Here is a 26,984-nt window from a genome sequence, read left to right as displayed (position 1 = left end):
CCAAAGCATAAAGCCTTGACTCCAGCTAACATAGCTGTCCGGGTCACTGAGGCAGGCAAGCCTCCAGACCCTACGGCAAGATTGTGGTCCTCTTGTGGATACAGTCCTTACAGATGGTTGCATTTCAATGGTGAATTGAGGCAGTACAAGGGGAAACAATAACTAACAATTGCAGAAGAAGTGTAACAGCCACAGAGAGAATGCAGTGCAGGTAAACAATAAGGTGCAAGGTCATTACGGGGTAGATTGTGATGTCAGAGTGCATCTTATCATTTTAGGGAACCGTTCAGTAGTCTTGCCACTGGCAGGGTAGAACCTGCCCCTAAGCCTGGTGGTATATCCTGGACAGGAGGAGGGAATGCCTGGGGTGGTTGATTTATTTATTGAGGTAGTGAGAAATGTAAACAGTCCATGAAGGAGAGGTTGGTTTCTCTCATGTCCACAATTCTGCCATTCACAGGCAGAGCAGTTGCCTTACTAAGCCGTGATACATTCGAGTGGGTTGCTTTCTGTGGTGTACTGGTAGAAAATGGTGAGTGTCGAAAGGGTCGTGCTGAATTTCTTCATCCTTGTGAGAAAGTCGAGGCATTGATGCCTACATGCTGCTGGGGGTCACAAACATGGGAAAATCACAATGAAGTATAAATCTGCAGGTACCGGAAATCCAAGCAACACGAAACGCTGGAGGAACTTGGCTGGCCGGCCAAGTAGCATCAATGGAGAAGAGTGGACTGTTTCAGGCTGAGACCCTTCGTCAACTGTTGCATTGGTGCTGGCTGGCCTGCTGAGTTCCTCTGGCATTTTGTGATGCTCACTCCTAAGAACTTAAATCTCAACCTTCTCACCTTAAGCACTGGAAATGAAGACAGGAGTATGTTCACCACCCCTGTTTCTGAAGCCAGTCGGTACAGTATCTCTGTACTATGTAATCAAAACCTTCCTTGACTTGGCAAGCCTTTCTTGATCCGGTTTGCAAGTTGCGGAACTGTAGAATGTCCTGTGGGTTCACCCACAAACCTCCAAATGGAGACTTAGCCTCCGACTGACCACTCCCGTCCGGTTGGAGGAGCCAAGCGTCTGCTCTTCTTCATCCTTGGGTTGGAGGGTTGGGGGACACTTCTTTATGGATCGGTGTTAGCACCCAGTGAGAGTTGCCCGCTCCCCTCCGGTAATGAGCGATAGGAGCGGCGATCAATCGCGACAATCAGGCCCACAGACGTGTTACCGGGTTGGGAGGGGACGCCATAATAGCCGGCCAGTGTAGAGAGCCTTGGCAAACATTGCCTGCTGCACTTTGACAGACTCTGCATGGAGGGAGTGTGGTTGGGCTCGACTTACCAGTACTAATGTTAGCACTTAGCGGCTGGAGATACTCAATGGACTGGTGGGTAGTTACCGTTTCTAGGCTTGATTGGACCCATCGGGTGATTGACGTCCAGTCCAGCCAATCGCCGTGAGGCGATAGGTGGGACCGCCGGTTTGTGTACCCGATCTCTGACGGCACACAAAGGAGGCGGGACCGGCGCTGGGAAACTCAGCCAACCGGAAGACAGGATTGGCCGTGTACAGGCGAAAGGCGGGTCCGGTGGCAAATCGCCGAGCGGTGCCAGTCTAAGGGACGGCTGCCGTAGCCAATCAGAGGGGTGGCCGTGGCAGCTTATGAGATCAGCGGAATGGGTCAAACTGTTGATGTACACGGGCGTGGTGCACACGGAGCCGCAGCCGCCGGGTACACGGGAAGCGGAGGCAGGTGAGTAGCGGCGCCCGGTTCGGGCCGGTGGCGGCTGCTTCGCCGGGACGCCGTTCACGAGTGCACCGCCGCCTTCCAGAAGCTTCGGGAACGCTGTGGGGTGAGGGGGCGGGGCGTCAGTTGCGACACGTCCATCATCGGGTCTCAGCGGCGGCGGCGTACAAACCAGGGCACGCGTCGGGGGCGGGGTCTTCCCAGTGACGTCAGTTGGAGGCGGGACTAAAAAGGCGCGGTCACTGTGACGTCAGGCAAGAGAGTGACGTCATGGTCGGGACCGGGAGGGGCTAAGGGAATAAGGATGGCAAGGAAGGGACTGGGATGGGGTGGCTGGTGTGTGACGTCAGGTAAGGGGGATCTGAAAGAGATGGGAAGAAGTAACGTCATGGCGCAGGCCACAGATAGATCAGGGGAGGGGCTAAGAAGGACGGTAATGTGGTGGATGTGGAATGCAAGGGCTAACTCCAACTAAGGAGTGTCCCCTCGCAGCCTGGGCTGGATGGGTGGGGGGAGAATTAAAGTTGTGGATGTGGAGTACAAGGTTTAACCTCACACCTCCTGCAGGACCGATTGGATGATAGACCTGACCCCATCGGACGGAACCTGAGGACCCTGTGGGTGAACAGCAGCCACCCCCCACCCCTCTATGCCCCAACCTCCCTCCCTGGCGACAATGTCTTTCAGTGCCACCATCCTCCTCACATCCCCTGGTCAAGGGCAGGCAGGGCCAGGAGCAAGGGGAGGGGGGACAGACGGGACCCCCGCCACGGTTGACCTCCTCCACCTCATCTACCAGCGGCTCCAGTCACTCTCCGCCACAGCCCAGGAGGCATTAGCAGTGGCCCGTGACAACCGGCAGCTCCTGAGGGGGCTGGAGAGGGAGGTGAGGCTCCTGTCAGGGTGGACGACTGGCCAACAGCGGCTTGCTACCTCCCCACCACAGGGCCTCTCCCCCGACGTCGAGCAGGAACAGCCTGTGATACAGGACCCCACTGGGCAGGAGCAGCCAAAAGTGGAAAATGAGGTAAGTCAGGGGTGTATTACCCACTGTCCCATGACACTCCCCACCATTCACAGTGTGTCCCCTACCCTTGTACACCGAGGTCCCTCTGTCCTTCGACACCCCCAGTGTTCACAATGTGGGTCCTACGCTCATTTCTTGCACTCCCCACCATTCACAGTGTGTGTCCTACCCTTGTACTCCTCACACGATGTCCGTGCTGAATACAATATTGATTTAAGCTAAGTGCCTTTCCCCTGAAGGTGATCAATATCTCTCGAATCCCTGCATATTCACGTTTCAGAGCCTCACAAACGCCACAGTTGTCTCAGTCTCCGCAACCACCCCAGTGACTTGCCTTAGTCTGTCTCAGAGACGTGGTTTCACTCATGTCAGTGCACACACACACGCACGCACAAACACACAAATATTCTTTCACGTACAGACACAATTATGCATTCTCTCACCCCTCACTGTCTGTCACACACAGTGTCTCACTGACACTGTGCAAATATCTAATATGCATTGACACACAGAGTGCAGATGTCTCTCCCTCTTTCTCACACACAAAGTGCATATCTCTCTCCCTGTCTCTCATACACACAGTACATCTCTCCCTCTCTCTGATACACACACTTCATTTCTCTCTCTCTCTCTCTCTCTCTCTCTCCCCCCCACACACACACACCCACCTCTATAAAGTGTCCATTTGATGGTGACCTGTGTCTCCCGGACAGGTGTGTGAGCACTGGGGCCCGGGGCCTTGCAGGGTGGTGACAGTCTCTCCCTCGCCCTCGCCCCCCGCCCCCTGTCCCAGTCAGTCTGTGCCCCCCGGCCCTGGGGCCGGAAGGCCAGAAGGAGCCAGACGTGGGTCCAGCCTCGGAGGATGCGAGTGGGCCTGCCTTACTGCTGACAGCTGGGGGTCTAGGGAGCTCCCGCCCCACGGGCTCCGAGCCCAGCCCCGGCGCGGCGATGCGGCGCAATGGAGCAAGGAGCAGCCGGCGCAAACGTGACGTGGTGCTGTCGGTGAGTGTCAGGGCATGTGGACGGGTGTTTGCGAGGGTTGCAGGAGGAGAGGAAAGGGGATGAGGGAAGGGGGAGGATGCCATCCAGGAAGGTGGATGGAGGGGGATTGAGGAGTGGTATGGAGATGAGGGAGGAGATAGTGAGGGGAAATGAAGTGGAGGGGTATGGGGAGGAGGCTGGGGAGTGTAGCTGGGTCAATCAGGAGGGAAGGGTAGGTGCTGGATGGAAGGAGAGGATGTAGGGGAGGTGACTGAGGTTAAGAGAGGGGGAGGGATGGAAGGAGGGGGTGTAGGGGAGGTGACTGAGGTGGAGGGATGGATGGAAGCAGGGGATGTAAGGGGAGGTGACTGAGGTGGAGAGAGGGGGATGGATGGAAGGAGGGGGTGTAGGGGAGGTGACTGAGGTGGAGGGATGGATGGAGGTGTAGGAGGGAGACTGAGGTGGAAGGAGGGGGTGTAGGGGAGGGAGACTGAGGTGGAGGGATGGAAGGAGGGGATGTAGGGGAGGTGACTGAGGTGGATGGATGGAAGGAGGTGTAGGAGGGAGACTGAGGTGGAAGGAGGGGCTGTAGGGGAGGTGACTGAGGTGGACAGAGGGGGATGGATGGAAGGAGGGGGTGTAGGGGAGGTGACTGAGGTGGAGGGAGAGGGATGGATGGAAGCAGAGGGTGTAGGGGAGATGACTGAGGTGGAGGGAGGGGGATGGATGGAAGGAGGGGGTGTAGGGGAGGTGACTGAGGTGGAGGATGGATGGAAGGAGGGGGTGTAGGGGAGGTGACTGAGGTGGACAGAGGGGGATGGATGGAAGGAGGGGGTGTAGGGGAGGTGACTGAGGTGGAGGGAGAGGGATGGATGAAGCAGAGGGTGTAGGGGAGATGACTGAGGTGGAGGGAGGGGATGGATGGAAGGAGGGGGTGTAGGGGAGGTGACTGAGGTGGAGGGATGGATGGAAGGAGGGGGTGTAGGGGAGATGACTGAGGTGGAGGAGGAGGGATGGATGGAAGGAGGGGGTGTAGGGGAGGTGACTGAGGTGGAGAGAGGAGGATGAATGGAAGGAGGGAGTGTAGGGGAGGTGACTGAGGTGGAGGGATGGATGGAAGTGTAGGAGGGAGACTGAGGTGGAAGGAGGGGATGTAGGGGAGGGAGACTGAGGTGGAGGGATGGAAGGAGGGGATGTAGGGGAGGTGACTGAGGTGGATGGATGGAAGGAGGTGGAGGGAGACTGAGGTGGAAGGAGGGGGTGTAGGGGAGGGAGACTGAGGTGGAGGGAGGGGAATGGATGGAAGCAGGGGGGTGTAGGGGAGGTGACTGAGGTGGAGGGAGGGGGATGGATGGAAGGAGGGGTGTAGGGGAGGTGACTGAGGTGGAGGGAGGGGGATGGATGGAAGGAGGGGGTGTAGAGGAGGTGACTGAGGTGGAGGGAGGGGGATGGATGGAAGGAGGGGGTGTAGGGGAGGTGACTGAGGTGGAGGGAGGGGGATGGATGGAAGGAGGGGGTGTAGGGGAGGTGACTGAGGTGGAGGGAGGGGGATGGATGGAAGGATGGGGTGTAGGAGGTGACTGAGGTGGAGGGAGGGGGATGGATGGAAGCAGGGGATGTAGGGGAGGTGACTGAGGTGGATGGATGGAAGGAGGTGTAGGAGGGAGACTGAGGTGGAAGGAGGGGGTGTAGGGGAGGGAGACTGAGGTGGAGGCAGTGGTGGAGAGAGGATTGGTGAGAGGTGCATCGTGGTTGGTGGGGATGGGAGGGGGAGGAGGAGAGGAGAGTGACGGGGTGTGGAGGGAGGATATGGGGTTGTAATACCAGCTGTCGATCACTCATGAGGTCTCTCCCCCCCCAACCCCACCGTCCTGCAGAAGATGGTTCACAGTGTCCACAACCACGTGTCCAATGACAGGAGGTTCAACGGGGCAGAGAGGTGAGTCTGCGCCACTGGGGAAGGGACAACAGAAAGGGGGAGAGGCTAAGGTGGGGGACGGAAAGCTGTGAGGGTGGGGGGAATTGGGGGAAGGTGTAGGGGTGGGGGAAATTGGGGAAGGTGTAGGGGTGGGGGAAATTGGGGAAGATGTGGGGGTGGGGGAAATTGGGGGAAGGTGTGGGTTGGGGGAAATTGGGGAAGGTGTGGGTTGGGGGAAATTGGGGGAAGGTGTGAGGGTGGGGGAAATTGTGGGAAGGTGTGGGGGTGGGGGAAATTGGGGGAAGGTATAGGGGTGGGGGATATTGGAAGGTGTGGGGGGTGGGGGAAATTGGGAAGATGTAGGGGTGGGGGACATTGGGGAAAGGTGTAGGGGTGGGGGAAATTGGGGAAGATGTGGGGGTGGGGAAATTGGGGAAGATGTGGGGGTGGGGGAATTGGGGGAAGGTGTGGGGGTGGGGGAAATTGGGGGAAGGTATAGGGGTGGGGGATATTGGGGGAAGGTGTAGGGGGTGGGGGAAATTGGAAGGTGTGGGGGAAATTGGGGGAAGGTGTGGGGGGTGGGGGAAATTGGGAGAAGGTGTAGGGGGTGAGGGAAATTGGAGAAGGTGTATGGGGTGGGGGAAATTGGGGAATGTGTAGGGGTGGGGAAAATTGGGGGAAGGTGTAGGAGGTGGGGGAAATTGGGGGGTGGGGGGAATTGGGGGAAGGTGTAGAGGTGGGGGATATTGGGGAAGGAGTAGGGGTGGGGGAAATTGGGGGAAGGTGTAGGGGTGGGGGATATTGGAAGGAGTAGGGGGTGGGGGAAATTGGGGGAAGGTGTGGGGGTGGGGTATATTGGGGGAAGGAGTAGGGGGTGGGGGAAATTGGGGGAAGGTGTAGGGGTGGGGGATATTGGGGAAGGAGTAGGGGTGGGGGAAATTGGGGGAAGGTGTAGGGGTGGGGGAAATTGGGGGAAGGTGTAGGGGGTGGGGGAAATTGGGGGGTGTAGGGGGTGGGGGAATTGGAAGGTGTAGGGGTGGGGGAAATTGGGGGAAGGTGTAGGGGTGGGGTATATTGGGAAAGGAGTAGGGGGTGGGGGAAATTGGGGGAAGGTGTAGGGGTGGGGGATATTGGGGAAGGAGTAGGGGGTGGGGGAAATTGGGGGAAGGTGTAGGGGTGGGGTATATTGGGGGAAGGAGTAGGGGGTGGGGGAAATTGGGGGAAGGTGTAGGGGTGGGGGATATTGGGGGAAGGAGTAGGGGGTGGGGGAAATTGGGGGAAGGTGTAGGGGTGGGGGATATTGGGGAAGGTGTAGGGGTGGGGTATATTGGGGAAGGAGTAGGGGGTGGGGGAAATTGGGGGAAGGTGTAGGGGTGGGGGATATTGGGGAGAGGGGGAAAAGTGGGGAGAGCTGGGTGAAGGGGCTGTGTGGATTGGAGGAGAGACGGGAAGGGAGGGGGATGGAGTGGAGATCAGGGTAACAGAGCGGTGGGACCTGTTTCCCCCACCCTCTCTATCTCCCTCCCTACGACGTGACTGACCCACCCCTCCCCGCACTTCCTCCGAGGCAGCATCAAGTCGGCCTGGAACATGGGGGTGGTGAAGTTCCTGCTGGAGAGGTTGAAACGGCAGCTGTCGGCCAGCTCCCACCCCCACCCCTACACTGACAAGGAGCTGAAAGGTAGGCAGCCCGGGGCGACCCCAACCTCGACAGGGAGGCCGCTTTCCGCTTTCCCCACAGCCTCGGTGCCACCGACCCACACTGAGCAACCCTTCCCCCTCCCTTCTTCATCTCCCCCTCCCGCCCCGACTCAGCCCTCCCTCTGTCCCGCATTTCACCCGTCACGCCTCTACCCCCCACCGTCCTCATCAGAAACCCCCCTCTCCGTTCCCCAGTCTCAGGCCCGATCCGGAATATCTCTGCCTTCCCATCACTCCGAGCTCTCTGTCGGTGTGTGCCCGTCGCCCCCCCCCGTCGTCGCCAGATCCGGCTGTGCCGAAGGGCCCGTTTCGCGTCGCTTGGCCTCGAGGGACGGGACGTATCAGGCGGGAGGCAGAGGTGCTGGGCGATGCCTGACCATCTTTCGGGTCCCACCAGGAGCCTGCGTCGCCTACTTCCTCACCAAGAGACGAGAGTACCGCAACGCCATGAACCCCCACAGAAGCCTGAAGGAGCGCGAGGAGAAGAAGCTGCGGAGCCGCAGGTACCGGGTGAGTTCCCGGGGTCAGCGGGTGGCGTCCCGTCCCGTCCGGGCTGCGGGCTCGGGGAGCGAGCAGCAGGGGAGGGGTCCTGTCGGGAGCGAGCGGCAGGGAGGGGTCCCGTCCCGTCCGGGCTGCGGGCTCGGGGAGCGAGCGGCAGGGGCGGGGTCCCATTAGGAGCGAGCGGCATGGGAGGGGTCCTGTCGGGAGCGAGCGGCAGGGAGGGGTCCCGTCCCGTCCGGGCTGCGGGCTCGGGGAGCGAACAGCAGGGGAGGGGTCCCATTGGGAGCGAGCGGCAGGGGAGGGGTCCTGTCGGGAGCGAGCGGCAGGGAGGGGTCCCGTCCCGTCCGGGCTGCGGGCTCGGGGAGCGAGCGGCAGGGGCGGGGTCCCATTAGGAGCGAGCGGCAGGGAGGGGTCCTGTCGGGAGCGAGCGGCAGGGAGGGGTCCCGTCCCGTCCGGGCTGCGGGCTCGGGGAGCGAGCGGCAGGGGAGCGGTCCTGTCGGGAGCGAGCGGCAGGGGAGGGGTCCCATTGGGAGTTGAAGGGGAGGGGAGGGGTCCCATTGGGAGCGAATGGCTGGGGAGGGGTCCCATCGGGAGCGAGCGGCAGGAGAGGGGTCCTGTCAGGAGCGAGCGGCAGCGGAGGGGTCCCGTCGGGAGCGAATGGCAGGGAGGGGTCCTGTTGGGAGTGAGCGGCAGGAGAGGGGTCCAGTTGGGAGCGAGTGGCTGGGGAGGGGTCCCATCGGGAGCGAACGGCAGGGGAGGGGTCCCGTTGGGAGTGGCTGGGGAGGGGTCCCATCGGGAGCGAACGGCAGGGGAGGGGTCCCGTCGGGAGCGAGCGGCAGGGGAGGGGTCCCGTCGGAAGCGAACGGCAGGGGAGGGGTCCCGTTGGGAGTGGGAGGGGAGGGGTCCCGTCAGGAGCGAGCGGCAGCGGAGGGGTCCCGTCGGGAGTGAACGGCAGGGGAGGGGTCCCGTTGGGAGTGGGAGGGGAGGGGTCCCGTCAGGAGCGAGCGGCAGGGGAGGGGTCCCGTTGGGAGCGAGCAGCAGGGGAGGGGTCCCATTGGGAGTTGAAGGGGAGGGGAGGGGTCCCATTGGGAGCGAGTGGCAGGGGAGGGGTCCCGTCGGGAGCGAGCGGCAGTGGAGGGGTCCCATCGGGAGCGAGCGGCAGGGGAGGGGTCCCGTTCGGGGTACGGGCTAGAGGAGTGAGCGGCAGGGGAGAGGTCCCAATTGGGAGTGAGCGGCAGGGGAGGGGTCCTGTTGGGAGTTGAAGGGGAGGGAGGGGTCCCATTGGGAGCGAGTGGCAGGGGAGGGGTCCCGTCGGGAGCGAGCGGCAGGGGAGGGGTCCATCTGGAGCGAGCGGCAGGGGAGGGGTCCCGTTCGGGGTACGGGCTAGAGGAGTGAGCGGCAGGGGAGGGGTCCTGTTGGGAGTTGAAGGGGAGGGGAGGGGTCCCATTGGGAGCGAGCAGCAGGGGAGGGGGTCCCACTGGGAATTGAAGGGGACGGGAGGGGACCCATCGGGAGCGAGTGGCAGGGGAGGGATCCCGTCGGGAGCGATCAGCAGGGGAGGGGTCACATTGGGTGTGAACGGCAGGGGAGGGCTTCCGTTGGGAGTGAACGGGGGGAGGGGTCCCATCGGGAGCGAGCGGCAGGGGAGGGGTCCCGTCGGGAGTGAGCAGCAGGGGAGGGGTCCCACTGGGAATTGAAGGGGAGGGGAGGGGTCCCATCGGGAGCGAGCGGCAGGGGAGGGGTCCCGTCGGGAGTGAGCAGCAGGGGAGGGGTCCCGTTGGGAGTTGAAAGGGAGGGAGGGGTCCCATCGGGGAGCGAGCGGGCAGGGGAGGGGTCCCGTCGGGAGTTGAAGGGGAGGGGAGTGAACGCCGCGTTCAGGGGTCCCGTGAGGGTTGGGACCTGTCAGAAGTGAATGGCAGGGGAGGGGTGAGGATTGTTGGCTTCCTGACTTTTCTTTCTGTCTCTCTCTCTCTCTCTTTTCCACCCCGCTCCCCCACAGCTCTTCGCCTCTCGGGCGGCCATGGTGCGCCTGTTCAGCCTGGAGGACCAGCGGCTGTGGGAGGGGGCCAGCGAGGAGCTGATGTCCGATGAGGAGGACAGCCCGCTGGAGCCGGGCGTCTGGGTCGCCCGCAGCCCCCGCTTCCGCTCGCCCCAGCTCACCGACCTCTGCCGGCGGCTGGACGCCAGCTCCCGGCACGGCCTGCGCCCCAACCGATTGGTGGGACCCCCCTCCGACCGCCTGCCCTCCCTCCCCCTCCCTTTGAACTTCCCGCTGCCGCTGCCCTCCAGGCTGAAGGGGGGCCGCCCTGCGTCCAGGTGAAGCTGGAGGGGGACGAGTGAATGCCGGGAGCAGGGAAGCTGCTGAGGCTGACGGGACTGCCGAGGGAGGTGGGGGGCCATCTCTCCCGAGGCTCTGGTGATGAAGCCAAGACATGGAATGTGTAGTGAGGGAAGTGTGTCACGGAAACGGGGAGGGAGGGGTCACTGAAACAGGGAGAAGCCCTTGGAACAGGAGGGAGGGAGGGATCATGGAATCGGGGACGAGCGCTGAGGATGAGGGTGGGGAAGGGTGCAGGGGTGCGGGGTGGGTCTGATATAGAATGCATTGTGCGGGTTGGAGGCTTGCTCACAGCTCCCGCCTAAACCTCTGCCCGCCCCCTTTCCCTCTAAACTGCGCAGTCTCGCAGTAACTGACATGCTCCTGCGCGCAACTGGAATCTTCTTTTGTATAATGTTAATATAATTTTGAAATTATGCTAATATAATTTTGAAATCTATGTTAGTACTGAATAATTGTGAAGTACTCTGTAATTATGTGCTAATGAATATACAGGTATCCCCCGCTTTTCGAAAGTTTGCTTTACGCCACTTCGCTTTTACGAAAGACCTACGTTAGTATCTGTTTTCGCTAACCAAAGGAAATCCCAAGAGGATTTTCACTTTTACGAAAAAAGGGACAAAGCGAAAATAGCGTTCAGCGTTTGTTTTGCAGTGAGCCGTTACTGTATAGAGGCAGCGCGCACCCCGTGCAGCGAGAGTGGTGCTGCCAAGCTCCTTCCCTGGGAACTACACCCAGCACCAAACCGTCATAGCTTTGAACCGTGTCTGTGAGCATCTGTGCTTTACCACGATTTATTTTGTGCATCCGTTAGCAAGATGTGTCCTAAGGTATCAGAAAAGCCTAAGAGAGCTCGTAAGGGTTTTACACTTAGCGTAAAACTGGACATAATTAAGCGTTTCGATCGTGGTGAATGAAGTAAAGACACTGTGTGTGCGTTTGAACTTGCCTGCGTCTACCATTCGCACTATTTACACGCAGAGAGAAAGAATCTTGAAAGCTGCCGATGTTACTGTTGGTTCTGCTCGTAGCAAAGTGGTCTCTCTTAGCCGGCATCCAATAATGGATAAAATGGAAAGTCTATTGCTTGAGTGGATTGATGCGTGTACGAAGCACTGGACAATGGTGATGAAAGTGTTGCGGAAGTGGAATTTAAAGGTAGTCATGGGTGGTTTGATCGATTTCTGAGGCGAGGGCAGCTTCATAGTTTAACATTTACCGGAGAGAGTGCTTCAGCTGATAACTGAAGCTGCTGAAAGGTTCCCAGCAGAACTGAAGAAAATAATTACAGAAGGTGGTTATTCGTATAAGCAAGTGTTTAACTGTGATGAAACTGCAATTTATTGGAAAAAATTGCTGAGTAAGACATTTATTTCGAAAGAAGAAAAGCAGGCTAAGGGATACAAGGCATCGAAGGACAGGTTTACCCTAATGCCTATTATTAACACCACTGGTGATGCTGTTCTTAAGCCTCTACTAGTGTACCATTCAGAAAATCCGAGGGCACTTAAAGACGTTGATAAGAAAACACTTCCCCTCGTGTTCCATTCACATCCAAGTGGTTGGAATACACAAGGGATTTTTTCTGAGTACGAGTGGATAGGTTAGTCCTTTTGTTGAAAAATACTGTAGAGAAAATAACTTCAATAATAGGTGTCTTGTGATTGTCGATAATTGTGCTGCTCATCCACCTGACATTACCGAGTATGGCAGTAACATTCATGTGGTGTTCTTACTGCCGAATATGACATCGTTGCTGCGGCCGTGTGACCAAGGCCTAATAGCCACGATTAAGGCTTCTTATACGCAAAATGTGATGCGTTTTATTGTAAGTACCATTGACAGAGAGAGCAACTCCGAAGCGTCTTTGTGAGAGATCTGGAAAGAATACAATATAAAACTGGCAATCGCCAACATTGGAGATGCTCCCGATAGGCTAACAGTCTCAATGAGAAATGGCGTTTGGAGGAAACTGTGTCCCGAAGCAGTGAACGATTTTAAAGGCTTCGAACCATCAACAATAAATATGGCAATAGTGACTTTGGCTAAGGAGGCTGGGTTTGTGGAAGTTGATGAAGATGATGTTGAAGAGGTTTTGGCATCCCAAGACCTGACAGATGAAGAGCTGATGCAATTGCAAGAGGAAAGGATACAAATCAAAACAGAATGAAATAGCGAAAGTGAAGTCGTCCAGGAACTGAACGTGAAGCATTTGTGTGAGATTTTCGCTGCAATTGACAACAATGACTTTAATTTTGAAAGGGTACGTAGGTTTAGGGCGTATTTGCAGGATGGTTTGAGTGCTTACAAAGAACTGTACGATAGAAAAATGCGCGAGGCTCAGCAGTCAAGCATACTGTCGTTTTTCAAGCCTTCCACATCAGCCACAGCAGACGACGAACCTGGACCTTCGATATCGAGGCAGGCAGACATAGAAGAAGGTGTAGGCATTAGTGACCCGCCTGCCCTGATGGATTCAGACGACAATGAGATGACACCCCAGTGTCTTGCACCTCCCACCACCCCAACCTCCGACGACTTAGCCTAACACACCATCATCAGTGTGCTCGCTGACTTCCCTGTTCCAGTAAGTGAAACTACACTGTACAAACATTATTTATACTTTATATAGGCTGTGTATTTATCATATCATTCCTGCTTTTACTATATGTTCGTGCTATTTTAGGTTTTATGTGTCATTTGGTAGGTTATTTTTTGGGTCTGGGAACACTCAAAAATTTTTCCCATATAAAATAATGGTAATTGCTTCTTTGCTTTACACCATTTTGGCTTACGAGAGGTTTCGTAGGAACGCTCTACTTTCAGATAGCGGGGGCTATCTGTAATCCATAATTTTTCTAAATTATAAATGTACCCTGGTCTTCATTTTGAAAAGTTTTAGAGCTTTGGAGATTTACATTGTCAGCGTGGCAAGTTACAACACTTACAAATTGTAACGATAAACTCGGAATGGGAGTCGGCAGCCCATTGCTAATAAAACTGCTGGCCCGCTGAACACCGACATCATCTAGTCAAAACATTTTACTTTTGCCATTGTGCCTGTCAGTTGGTTTTACTGCCTGACATCGTTTACTTGTGTTGTGAGTTGTGGTTTAATGTGAAAAAAAAATCCATATTCTAATTTTTTTTTTGATAAGCAATCTTTCAAAGAAAAAGACATGATCTTATAAGTAATTTTAAATAAAAATTGTTAGAGCAAAATAAAATTTAAAAGTGCCACACAATTTTCAGGTTGTGTAAAAATTTCATGCTCAGAGGTATGGTTGGTCTACACAGTGGAAAAAAAACCTTAGAGGAAGTGTTACCCCTCCAGTCCTCTTGGGAGTCCACATGCAGGATTCCCCAAAGGTTAACTTGTGGATTAAGAAGGTGGTAAGGAAGGCAAATGAAATACTAGCAATCAATTCGAGAAGGACCAGAATATAAAAGCAAGGATGTAATGCTGAGACTTTATAAGGTATTGGTCAGTGTCACAAAAACTGTGGGTCAACTGCCTAAGAAAAATAACAAGATGGCTTGAGTCGCAAAAATAGATTGAGGTGCTTTTATTTACAAAAATAGTGGGAAAACAAAAACTTGGACGTCTGCATCAAAACAAAGAAACTAGGGAAAAAAATACAATACGTACACAGCTTGCAATTGTCACCTGTCTGGTTAACAGCCACCCTCAGTCTAAACCCAAAGCCTTAGTAACCCGAGGCTTATAACTGCTAAGCCCCTCCCCCTGAGATAATTAACTCAATTATCTTCCATTTCGCACTATCTGAAACTCTACTGCCAGTTCTCACAATAAACACATATACCTCATTATAGGATTCACCATTTCCCAATTAAATAACTTAAATAGAAAAACTACAGCACAGACACAGGCCTTTTGGCCCTTCTTGGCTGTGCCGACCCATTTTCTGCCTAGTCCCACTGACCTGCACACGGACCATATCCCTCCATGAACCTCCCATCCATGTATCTGTCCAATTTATTCTTAAATGTTAAAAAAGAACCCGCATTTACCACCTCATCTGGCAGCTCATTCCATACTCCCACCACTCTCTGTGTGAAGAAGCCCCCCTAATGTTCCCTTTAAACTTTTCCCCCCTCACCCTTAACCCATGTCCTCTGGTTTTTTTCTCCCCTTGCCTCAGTGGAAAAAGCCTGCTTGCATTCACTCTATCTATACCCATCATAATTTTATATACCTCTATCAAATCTCCCCTCATTCTTCTACGCTCCAGGGAATAAAGTCCTAACCTATTCAACCTTTCTCTGTAACTGAGTTTCTCAAGTCCCGGCAACATCCTTGTAAACCTTCTCTGCACCCTTTCAACCTTATTAATATCCTTCTTGTAATTTGGTGACCAAAACTGAACACAATACTCCAGATCCGGCCTCACCAATGCCTTATACAACCCCATCATAACATTCCAGCTCTTATACTCAATACTTTGATTAATAAAGGCCAATGTTCCAGAAGCTCTCTTTATGACCCTATCTACCTGTGACACCACTTTTAGGGAATTTTGTATCTGTATTCCCAGATCCCTCTGTTCTACTGCACTCCTCAGTGCCTTACCATTAACCCTGTATGTTCTACCTTGGTTTGTCCTTCCAACGTGCAATACCTCACACTTGTCTGTATTAAACTCCATCTGCCATTTTTCAGTTCATTTTTCCAGCTGGTCCAAATTCCTCTGCAAGCTTTGAAAACCTTCCTCACTGTCTACTACACCTCCAATCTTTGTATCATCAGCAAACTTGCTGATCCAATTTACCACATTATCATCCAGATCATTGATATAGATGACAAATAACAATGGACCCAGCACTGATCCCTGTGACACACCACTAGTCACAGGCCTCCACTCCGAGAAGCAATCCTCTACCACCACTCTCTGGCTTCTTCCATTGAGCCAATGTCTAATCCAATTTACCACCTCTCCATGTATACCTAGCGACTGAATTTTCCTAACTAACCTCCCATGTGGGACCTTGTCAAAGGCCTTACTGAAGTCCATGTAGACAACATCTTCTGCCTTCCCTTCATCCACTTTCCTGGTAACCTCCTTGAAAAACTCCAATAGATTGGTCAAACATGACCTACCACGCACAAAGCCATGTTGACTCTCCCTAATAAGTCCCAGCCTATCCAAATGCTTGTAGATTCTGTCTCTTAGTACTCCCTCCAATAACTTATCTACTACCAACGTCAAATTTACTGGCCTATAATTTCCCGGATTACTTTTCGATCCTTTTTTAAACAACGGAACAACATGAGCCACTCTCCAATCCTCTGGCACCTCACCCGTAGACACCGACTCTTTAAATATTTCTGCCAGGGCCCCAGCAATTTCAACACTAGTCTCCTTCAAGGTCCGAGGGAACACCCTGTCAGGTCCCGGGGATTTATCCACTTTAATTTTCCTCAAGACAGCAAGCACCTCCTCCTTTTCAATCTGTACAGTTTCCATGGTCTCACTACTTGTTTCCCTTAATTCCATAGACTTCATGCCAGTTTCCTTAGTAAATACAGACGCAAAAAACCTATTTAAGATCTCCCCCATTTCCTTTGATTCCGCACATAGCCGATCACTCTGATCTTCAAGAGGACCAATTTTATCCCTTACAATCCTTTTGCTCTTAATATACCTGTAAAAGCTCTTTGGATTATCCTTCACTTTGACTGCCAAGGCAACCTCATGTCTTCTTTTAGCCCTCCTAATTTCCTTCTTAAGTATTTTCTTGCACTTTTTATACTTCTGAAGCACCTTATTTACTCCTTGTTTCCTATACATGTCATACAACTCTCTGTTCCTTATCAGAGTTGCAATATCCCTTGAGAACGAAGGTTCCTTATTCCTATTCACTTTGCCTTTAATCCTGACAGGAACATACAAGCTCTGCACTCTCAAAATTTCTCCTTTGAAGGCCCCCCACTTACTGATGACATCCTTGCCAGAGAACAACCTGTCCCAATCCACGCTTTTTAGATCCTTTCTCATTTCTTCAAATTTGGCCTTCTTCCAGTTCAGAACCTCAACCCTAGGACCAGATCTATCCTTGTCCATGATGAAGTTGAAACTAATGGTGTTATGATCACTGGACCAAAGTGCTCCCCTACACACACTTCCGTCACCTGTCCTAACTCGTTTCCTAATAGGAGATCCAATATCGCATCCTCTCTAGTTGGTACCTCTATATATTGATTTAGAAAACTTTCCTGAACACATTTTACAAACTCTAAACCATCTAGACCCCTAACAGTATGGGAATCCTAATCAATATGTGGAAAATTAAAATCCCCTACCACCACAACTTTATGTTTCCTGCAGTTGCCTGCTGTCTCTCTGCAGATTTGCTCCTCCAATTCTCGCTGACTATTGGGTGGTCTATAATACAACCCCATTAATGTGGCCATACCTTTCCTGTTTCTCAGCTCCACCCATAAGGACTCGGTAGACAAGCCCTCTAATCTGTCCTGCCTGAGCACTGCTGTAATATTTTCCCTAACAAGCAATGCTACTCCCCCACCTTTCATTCCTCTGCCTCGATCACATCTGAAACATCGGAACCCTGGAATATTAATAAGCTGCTAGTCCTGCCCCTCCTGTAGCCAAGTTTCACTAATTGCTACAACGTCATAATTCCACGTGTCAATCCACGCCCTCAACTCATCCGCCTTCCCCGCAATACTCCTAGCATTGAAATATATACACCTCAGAAAGTTTTTGCCACCACTCACAACCTTTCTATTTGCGGCCTTGCTTGAACTTTTAACATCATTTATTTTCACCCCAGCCCCACTGTCAGCTCTGGCACTCTGGTTCCCATCCCCCCGCAAATCTAGTTTAAAGCCTCCCCAACAGCACTAACAAACCTCCCTGAAAGGATATTGTAGTTGGAAGTGTAACCCGTCTCTCTCGTACAGGTCCCACCTGCCCCAGAAGAGGTCCCAATGATCCTGAAATCTGAAACCCTGCCCCCTACAGCAGTTCCTCAGCCACTGGGCCCAAAACTACCATAAGATGAGTAATTAGGTAACATAACCCTTGACCCAATTAAAGATGGTATTCTCCATCATCAGCACACCTCTGTAGGTTGCCGCTGCCTCGATATGAGACAGCTCTCTGCAGCAGCTCTGTTTCAGACCCAGTCACTATTACTGCTGGGGATGAGTGTTTTACCGAGTGTGCCGTGTGCCGTCCGTAATCAGTGACGGGCCTTCGTCGCAGTCAGACCGCACTGGGAGTATTGTGTGTGGTTTTGGATCCCTTCTCTAAGGGTGGGTGTGCTGGCTCGGGGAGACTGTTTGGAGATTTGTGAGAGTGATACTGGAAATAAAAGGGTTAACGCACAAGGCGTTTGGAATGCCTCTGTTGGCGTTCAGGACGAGGAGCAGTTTCTCTACTGGATTCTGAAAGGCTTATGGGGGGAGGATATTTCCTATGGTGGGGAGCCCAGGAGCAGAGGGCGCAGTCTTAAAATTGAGGAACGTCCATTTAGCTGGAGGGTGGTGGTCCACGGAATTCCTTGCCATAGTTGGCTGCTCTGGCCAAGTAATTTGGGTATACTGTACTCAACGCGGAGGTTGCTAAGTTCTAAATAAGTCAAAAGTTATGCGGAGAATTGGGTTAAAATGGCTAATAAATCAGCCGTTATGGAATGGCGGCGCGGACTCGAAGGGCCGAAGGGCCTAATTCTGTTCCTAGCTTTTATGGGCACACTTCCCCCACCCCCTCCGCCTCTCTCCCAATATCAGCTCAGCTCCCGCCCCCTCCTCCACCTGGCGTCAGGAAATAAAGTGGATTCTCCAGGATCTAACGCTTTCGAGTTGTCCGGGAATCACCACCAGCCCCCCGGTGCTTATGAAGTCACTCTGTGTGTGTGAGACTGTGAGGAAACGCGCGGGTTCCTGCACCAGTGAGGGTGCGCGCTTTGTTGCGCTTGCACTCCAGGGCTCCCCACGGCGAGAAGGCACACGTACGTCTGTGTCCGTGACCGTGGGTGTGCATGAAGCGCGTCCCTGAGTTTTGCTTGCAAATCCGCGGACACCTGCTACGCGTTTCACAGCACGGCCACGCAGGATAGAAGGCGCCGGCATGAGAGCGTGGGGTTGTGCGTCTGAGGGTAAACACGTCCACACGAGGTTGTGCGCACTTACGCGCGGCTATTTTTGCCAATCTCTATGTGCGTCTGTGTTTCTCTCTCGCCAGCCCGAAACGTCGACTGTTTATTCCCCTTCATCGGTGCTGTCTGACCTGCTGAGTTCCTCCAGCATTTTGTGTGCGTGTTACTCTGGATTTCCAGCTTGTCGGATCTCTTGTGTTCACCCCTCTTCCCTTGGTGTGTGCGTGTCTCTCTCACCGCGTCAGCTCTGCGGCTGTGTACCTCCCTCTGCCAGCATCTGCCTCCCTTTCTGTGTCTCGCTCTGTCCGTGTACACCGGCACACAGCTCTGTACAAGACCGGTACGGTGAGAGTCCCTGCGTGTGTCCCGTCCCCGGCGTGCCAGACGGGGAGGCGGGGAGGCACGGCCACCCGCGTGGCGAGGGGAGAATAGGCGTGTCACTGGACGGGGGGGGGGGGACGCGCGTGGGCGTTTGGAAGCGTTACCGAAGCGGTTCACGGACACAGCCACGCGTGCGCGCGCGCAGACACGGACACGCGCACAAAGAGACGTGCAGCAGACCAGTTACCACAACAAGTTTACTCTGAGAACTCATCGTGCAGGCCATCCGACGAGAAACGCGCGCCTAAACACACCACCAGTCACGCCGTCCAACACGGTGGGGGGGGGGAGGGGGAAAGAGCGGAGGTTGTGGGGGGAAGACAGGAGAGTAGATGCGGTGGGGGGGGGGTTGGAGAGAGACAGGAAGAAGTAGGGAGAGCGGGAGTTGAGGTTGTGGTGGAGGGAAAGGGGAGGAGAATGGGGGAGAGAGGGGAAGCCGGTAGAGGAGGCAGAGAGAGGGGAAGGGGTATGGGGGTCAGAGTGAGAAGAGAGGTTGCAGGGGCGGAAAGGAGGGAATGGGGGGGTTTCATTCATCGGTCGATGCTCATCCCCCAGGGAGGGTCTGAGGAAACTGAGCGTCCTCCCACCCACCCTCAGAATACCAAAGGGAGGTGGTCCTCCTCGCTCTGCGCCAACTCGGTAGAGGGCAGGGGCAGGAGGGGGAGGCCGAGGGAGTCCGCAGTGGCCTGGGAGGGGGGAGAGCTGTCCCAGGGGAGGCCAGCTTTGGGAGGGGCGGACGCCGGGGGATCGGGGTTGGTGTCCACAGAAGCAGATTCGTCGGCGGCGGCGGCGGCGGCGGAGGCGGAGGCTGCCGGGATTCGGGGTCCGCCCCGGGAGCGAATGAAGAGGGCGCCGAGGCGGGAGCGTCGCAGCCGGCGGAGGAGGCGGCGCACGGCCCGGTGTCTGCGCCGTCGCCGTGTCTGGTCGGGTCCGTGCCGCAGTAGGTGTATCATCGAGCGCAGGTTCCCTAGCACCGAGACCTGGGAGAAGACGAGAGAGGGAGGGGTTGTTTAGAGATACTGCGCAAAAACAGGCCCCTTCGCCGAACTCACCATCTCTTCCCCCACCGCGCCCCATCCGAACCAATCCTCTCTACTCGCGTACAGCACATTTCCAACCATTGCTGTGTTTTAAATGACGTTAATGTGCCTGCCTCACCCACTTCCTCCGGCAGATCGTTTCAATACCTTCTGGTTGCTCCTCCGGTTCGTATTAAACCTCTGTCCTCTGCCCTCTGCTCCTTGATTCCCCCCCTGTGAAACAGACGGCGGACATAACCCGATCTGTGAACGTCCCTTTGTAGGTCACCCCTCAGTCTCTCCCCGGAACTCAGATCCTGGAGTCCCGGCACCATCCCTGAACTTTCCAGCTGTCTTACATCATCTTTGGTAGCAAGGCGACCAAAGCTGAACACAATACTCCGAGCGTGACCTCCCAACTCCTGTGATCAGTGCCCAGGCGGAGGCAAGAGCGCCAAACGCCCCTTCTACTGGTGACTCCACTCTTGGCATTCCTGCCAGGGTCTGCTCTCTTCTACAACACTCCCCGGGGCCCTGCTGTTCGCTGTGAAAATACCGACCCGGACTGAACTTTCCAGAATACGGTGCCTGGTGGGGTGGAGAGCAGACACCCCGGGACAAATCTGCGGCGAAACTGGACTTAACCCGGTCACGACAGGGAGGCAGGCCTGTCGGCCCAATATCCTTCCTGCCAGTCTCATTTGGCCCACGGCCGTAACCCCAAATACGCCCCCCTTCATGTATCTAACCAATGCCTCTTAAAAGATGCGACGTACCAGCCTCGACCATTCCCTCCACCAGCTCATTCCAGACGCTCACTGGCCTCCGTGTAAAGTTTACATCCCAGCTGTATTTTAAACCCTCTCCCTTTTATTTGTGACTCCCCCGCCCTGGGGAAAAGGCTACAACCTCATCATGACCCTCAATTCTTATAAACCTTCTACCGAAGTCACCCCCCCCCCCCACACACACACACACACTCTCCTGCGCTCCAGGGATTAAAGATCCGGTGTGGCGAGTCTCTCCCGACAACTCGGACCCCCAATCCCGGTAGCATGCTTACAAACCTCTTCCAGCTCCTCAAAAGCTTGACCAAACAGTACGCAATACTCCACCCTCACGCCGATCGACGGCCAACAAGACCCTCCAGTTCAGTAACTGGGCAAAACGAAGGCCGAACAAGGGCAACCCAGTTTCACGGGGCATCACGCGACACGCGGGACGCAGGGAAAAGCCAGTGAGAATCACCGGAACCCGAACCTTCCCCAACCTGGACCCATGGACTCACGTCGTTGGGGTTCTCCGTAGGGAAGTCATCAACAGGCGGAATGGACCCATCGGCGATCAGTTGGCCGTAGGAAGGAGGGGCGCGTTGGTGGATAATCTCAGCTTCTATCCGAGCCAGGGGTGTCAGCAGGCTGCGGGGTCGAAACCAATCTGAGTCAGGCACGGACTGAGCTCCCCCACACCCTCCCGTCACACACTCCCCCACACCGTCTTGTCACGCACTACCCGCACACACTCCCCCACACCCTCCCGTCACACACACCCCCACACCGTCCCATCACACACTCCCCCACACCGTCTCATCACACTCTCCCACACACCGCACCATCACACACTCCCGGGGTCAGACACAGAGTGAAACTCAATCCACACCGTCTGATCACACACTCCCGGGGTCAGACACAGAGTGAATCTCCCTCCACACCGTCCTATCACACACTCCCAAGGTCAGAAACAGAGTGAATCTCCCTCCACACCGTCCCATCACACTCTCCCGGGGTCAGACACAGAGTGAAACTCCCTCCATACCGTCCCATCACACACTCCCGGGGTCAGACACAGAGTGAGGACCCCCTCCCCCGGCTCTCACCTGTACTCTCTACTCCTGAGCCGGTATAGTTTGCAGGTGCATCCGAGCGCCACCACCATCAGCAGTCCGCAAACCAGGCTGCCGAGCGCCGCCGCCGTGGTTACCTTACGGGGCAGCGGCCGGCCGACGGCACTGCATCCACTCTCGTCGCTGCCGTCCGCGCAGTCCCGCTGCCCGTCGCAAACCCAGCTCTCGAAGATGCAGCGCCCGTCTCCGCAACGGAAGTTGCCGGGCTGGCACCAGCTGCAGTCGCGCTCATCGGCCGCGTTCGGGCACGCCGCCTGGTAGTTACAGCGATCCGAGTGTCGGTAACACAGGCCTGAACCAAAGGCGCACGGGAACAAGCCTGCCGGGCAGCGGGGGCACCCGCTCTCGTCGGCACCCTGCTCGCAGTCCCAGCGGCTGTCGCAGCGCTGCTGCGGGGAGAAGCAGGAGGGCGAGCCGCCGTCCCGGCACGGGATCAGGGGCGGGGGGCAGTAGCCGTGCGCACGGAACGAGGCGGAGAAGCCGCCGGAGCTCCGGCCACCGGCGGAGCTGTACCTGAGCAGGGCGGAGCCCGCCGGGGTCAACAAGGTGCGGGCGACCGGCTCCCGGTCTCCGCCCAGAGGTCCGGAGAAGACGGCCAGTGGAGGGACCTGGTCCGCGTTCCGGCCCTCGGAACCCGGCCGTACTTCCAGCCGGTCTCCCCGCGCCAGACGCAGCTCCAGGCTCAGCTCTAGCTGCCGCGTGTCCCCGGTTTCTAGCAACCAGCAGCAGAGCAGAGGGGCGCGGGGGAGCGGCGCGCCCAGGTCCGGGGAGCGCAACGAACCCCAGAAGGAGTGGTGGCGGCGCTGGAGGCAGGGTACAGGGGGCGGGGAGATGGAGGAGGAAAAAGGGGGGGCGGAGAGCGAAGAGCAGGGGAGGGTGTCCACGGAGCACTCCCCCCGCGGGCACAGAGGGCAGACGGATTCTGTGAAGAGAGAGAAAGAGAGGGGTGGGTCAGCGATCGCAGACAAGCCTACCCCTGACCACACAATCCCACAGTGTTCGCTCCTTACCCTTCCTCTGACCTCTTGGCCATCCCTGTCCCTCCCACCCCCTGGCTCTCTCTAACCCCTTCCTTCCTTCCCCCATCTCCCACTTTCTTCCCTCAACCTTCCCCAACACTCCCCTCCCGCCCCACAATCCTCCCGCCCCCCCGCCCCTCTTCTCGCTCTTTCCACGTCCGCCCCTACCCCGTTTCATCTGTACCTTTGGAATACGAGAGCCGAAATGCTTGTCGGGGCAAGTATCTGGACCGGAGGACGATGGAGACAGAGCCCCCAACGAAGGTGAGGTTGGGCGGCCGGACAGTCCCGCACACCTCCCGGGGCTCTTCTCCCGACCGGCCCACTTTCAGCGAACCCACGGAGCAGGGCAGGTGAAAGTTCTGGAATCTGAAGGGAACAGTCAAACAGTCACACCTTCAACCTTTCAGGTTACACACCCCGACCTGCGTAGACCGCCCTTCTCCGTGACTCCCCTCCCTCCCCTACACCCCTCCCGCCCCTGTACCACTCCGCCTCCGTAACCATCTCTCTCACTAGCACCCACCTCTTCGTGACCCCTCCCTCCACGTATCTGTGAACCCCACACCCTCTCCTGCATCTCTCCCCATCTCCGTGACCCCTCCCTCCCCTTTACTCCTCATCGTGAACCTCTCCTTCCCTTAGACCCTTCCCAGTCTCCATGATCACCCCCTCCTCTACTCCCCACCCCTCTCTATGACCCCTCCCTCCCCGTCTCCGTGATCCCCTCAGTCCCCTGCACCCCTCCCGTCTCTGTGACTCCCCTCCCCGTCTCAAAACCCCCTCCACCATCCCCTACATCCCTCCCCATCCCTAACCCCCTCCCTCCTCTGCAACCCAGCTCTTCTCTGTGAGCCCCTCCTCCACTACACTGTGACCCCCACCCTCTCCTACACCTCTCCCTGTCTCCATGACCCCTCCCTCCCCTCTCAGTCTCTGTGACCTCCACCATCCCCCGACACCCCTCTGTGTCTCCATGACCACCTCTGACCCCCCCAGCCACAACCCCTCCCTCCTCAGACCTCCCCATCTCTGTGGCCCCCATCCCTGTCCCTAAACCCCTCCCTGCCTTTGTGACTTACCCCAGCCCCTCATTTCGTCTCTCACCTGAGGGTGATTCTCTCTGTGGGTGAGGCTTCGATGATCCAGGAGCAGAAAGCGGTCTGATTCCAGTATTCGGACAGGGTGGGGGCGCGGATCCGTCCGCTGGGTAAGGAGCGTCGGTCAGTGCCCGTACATCCTGACGAGGGTGCGGGGTCGGGGGTAGAAAAGCGGCAGTATAAGTTGTGGTGGAGAGGGGGAGAGGGGCAGGGGCAAATGGGGGGGCATGAGAGAGAAGGGGTTAGGAGAGAGTGGGAGCACGACGGGAGTTAGAGAGGAGAGGAGCAAAGGTGGACGGGGAGAGCAAATTGGGGTTGGAAGGGCAGTGGGGAGGGGAACGGTGGGTGAGAGAGGGAGCTGTCTGGTCTCCTTGCACCATGACCAGGCTGGATCGATGGGATCCCCTGTGACTCTATCACCCAGTCCTACCCAACCCTCTCAGTCTCTGGTTTAACCACCCACCCCTCTCTCCCCTGTCTAATGTCCCTCTCCCCACCCACCGCCCGGACAGCCCCTCTTTGCTGTGCGCTGGTCAGTCTCTGCACAACACGAACACCGCAGGCCTCGTTAATCTGGCCCCTAAGGTCAGAAAACCAGTGCAGAATTCCCGAGAAACTCACCTGTACAAACGACAGAAGCCGGGACCAGGAGCAGCACTGAGAGACATGGAAATAGGGAGAGAGGAGATCAGTAAAGTGAGTAGAACCCAGCCTGTAACCCACTCCCAGGGATCTGTTATTCTATATACAAACCTCTGAACCCGTGGATCAGATCCCAGCGTGTAACCCACTCCCAGGGATCTGTTATCCTATATATAATCCCCCCACCCCGAACCCCTGGATCAGATCCCAGCCTGTAACCCACTCCCAGGGATCTGTTATTCTCTATATAAACCCGCTGAACCCCTGGATCAGATCCCAGCCTGTAACCCACTCCCCGTGATCTGTTATTCTATATATAACCCCCCACGCCTGAACCGTTGGATCAGATCCCAGTCTATAACCCATTCCCGGGGATCTGTTATTCTATGTACAAACCTCTGAACCCGTGGATCAGATCCCAGCGTGTAACCCACTCCCTGTGATCTGTTATTCTATACATAACCCCGCCCTCCGAACCCCTGGATCAGATCCCAGCCTGTAACCCACTCCCTGTGTTCTGTTATTCTATATATAACCCCGCCCTCCGAACCCCTGGATCAGATCCCAGCCTGTAACCCACTCCCGGGGATATTATTCTATATATAAACCCGCTGAACCCCTGGATCAGATCCCAGCCTGTAACCCACTCCCAGGGATCTGTTATTCTATATATAAACCAGCTGAACGCCTGGATCAGATCCCAGCCTGTAACCCACTCCCAGGGATCTGTTATTCTATATATAAACCCCCAATCCCCTGGATCAGATCCCAGCCCGTAACCCACTCCCAGGGAATTGTTATTCTATATATAAACCCCCCGCCGAACCCCTGGATCAGATCCCAGCCTGTAACGCACTCTTAGGGATCTATTATTCTATAAATAAACCCCCTGAACACCTGGATTAGATCCCAGCCCGTAACCCACTCCCAGGGATCTGTTACTCTATATATAAACCCGCTGAATCCCTGGATCAGATCCCAGCCTGTAACCCACTCCCGGGGATCTGTTATTCTATATATAAACTCCTGGATCAGATCCCAACCTGTAACCCACTCCCAGGGATCTGTTACTCTATATATAAACCGGCTGAACCCCTAGATCAGATCCCAGCCTGTAACCCACTCCCAGAGAACTGTTATTCTATATATAATCCCACTCCCCGAACCCCTGGATCAGATCCCAGCCTGTAACGCACTCCTGGGGATCTATTATTCTGTAAATAAACCCCCTGAACACCTGGATTAGATCCCACCCTGTAACCCACTCCCAGGAATCTGTTATTCTATATATAAACCCCTGAATCCCTGGATCAGATCCCAGCCTGTAACCCATTCCCGGGGATCTGTTATTCTATATATAAACCCCCGAACCCCTGGATCAGATCCCAGCCTGTAACCCATTCCCGGGGATCTGTTATTCTGTATACAAACCTCTGAACCCCTGGATCAGATCCTAGCCTGTAACCCATTCCCGGGGATTTGTTATTCTATATATAAACCCCCGAACCCCTGGATCAGATCCCAGCCTGTAACCCACTCCCGGGATATTTATCCCCTCCACCGAACCCCGAGATTAGATCCCAGTCTGTAACAAATTCACCGGGGCCTGCTATTTTATACATAATCCTAACAGCCCCCTGAATTAGATTCCAGCCCTTAACCCACACCTGGGATCTGTTGTCTCTATATAACACCACCCAACCCCACACACCACCCCGACTCCCTAATGAGATCCCAGCCGGTAAAATATTCCTGGGAAACTATTCTATCTACAACAGTCCCCTGGAACTCCAGGATCAGATCCAAGCTTGTAACCCATCCGGGGATCTGTTACTCGCTGTCTGAACCCTTTATATCCCCCCCTCTCTTGTCCACCTCCCTCCCTCCTTATTGCCCTCTCCTCTCCTACCACTCCGCCCTTCCTCCCTCCCCCCAGCCTGCGCAGGAGTCAGGCTCAGTCCTCACCCATACACTGATGCAGCAGACTTCGGCCCGTTGCCCCCATCTTGGCTGCGGACTTTGACTCGGGGACTTCAATTGCGATCAGACCTCAGCTGGGTGTCATTCCTTCCCGGGGGATGGCCGTACGACAACGGCCCTCCCTCCTCTCCCCACTGAAGGCTTGACCGGGGGTGGATCCGCTCTCCCACACCCGCTGTGGGTAGAAAAGTTTGTCCGAGAAAGTTTGGAGGAAGATTTGAGAGTATCGGTTGACTCTTTACTTTCAGTTTTGACTTCCTTGTTCAGGTTGGGGGTGCCTGATGACGGCAGGCGCTGTTGGTAGGGATCCCGCGTCCCTCACTCCTTCTCCTTTCTTCACACCTTCCCTCGCTCACTCAATCACTCACTCACTTTCTCTCTCTCCTTTCACCAGCTCCCACCACTCTTTACCCAGACTTGGACGGACGCGACCACTCCACTTCCTGCTCCGCGACACGGCCCCGCCCACTCCTCTCACAGCTGACAGGCAGCCAGCCAATGGGATCGCGGAGTCCTGGAGGGGGAGGGGGGGCTTCTTAAAAGGGCAACACAGTCCCATCGCAGCCACGCCGCTCTAAGTCAACTCAC

General features: G+C 55.6%; 1 protein-coding gene and 1 pseudogene across 1 annotated transcript; one reads left to right on the top strand and one right to left on the bottom strand.

The window, feature by feature from the left end:
* Positions 1-1,261: 1,261 nt before the first annotated feature.
* On the top strand, positions 1,262-10,403 carry LOC140203857 (uncharacterized; annotated as a pseudogene).
* An 8,509-nt stretch (positions 10,404-18,912) lies between these two features.
* On the bottom strand, positions 18,913-26,877 carry LOC140203856 (low-density lipoprotein receptor-related protein 10-like). Its single transcript, XM_072269998.1, has 7 exons — positions 26,382-26,877; positions 24,396-24,431; positions 23,782-23,914; positions 22,859-23,043; positions 21,629-22,577; positions 21,041-21,170; positions 18,913-19,713 (listed from the first exon to the last, which is right to left on the bottom strand). The coding sequence occupies exons 1-7, from the start codon at positions 26,419-26,421 to the stop codon at positions 19,327-19,329; spliced, it is 1,860 nt and encodes a 619-aa protein (XP_072126099.1). The 5' UTR covers positions 26,422-26,877; the 3' UTR covers positions 18,913-19,326.
* Between the last annotated feature and the right edge of the window lie 107 nt (positions 26,878-26,984).

The sequence above is a fragment of the Mobula birostris genome, chromosome 10, assembly GCF_030028105.1.
Source record: "Mobula birostris isolate sMobBir1 chromosome 10, sMobBir1.hap1, whole genome shotgun sequence".
Lineage (NCBI taxonomy): Eukaryota > Metazoa > Chordata > Chondrichthyes > Myliobatiformes > Myliobatidae > Mobula > Mobula birostris.
The sequence above is the reverse complement of the archived record's forward strand: the minus strand, read 5'-3'. Positions and strand labels throughout refer to the sequence as shown.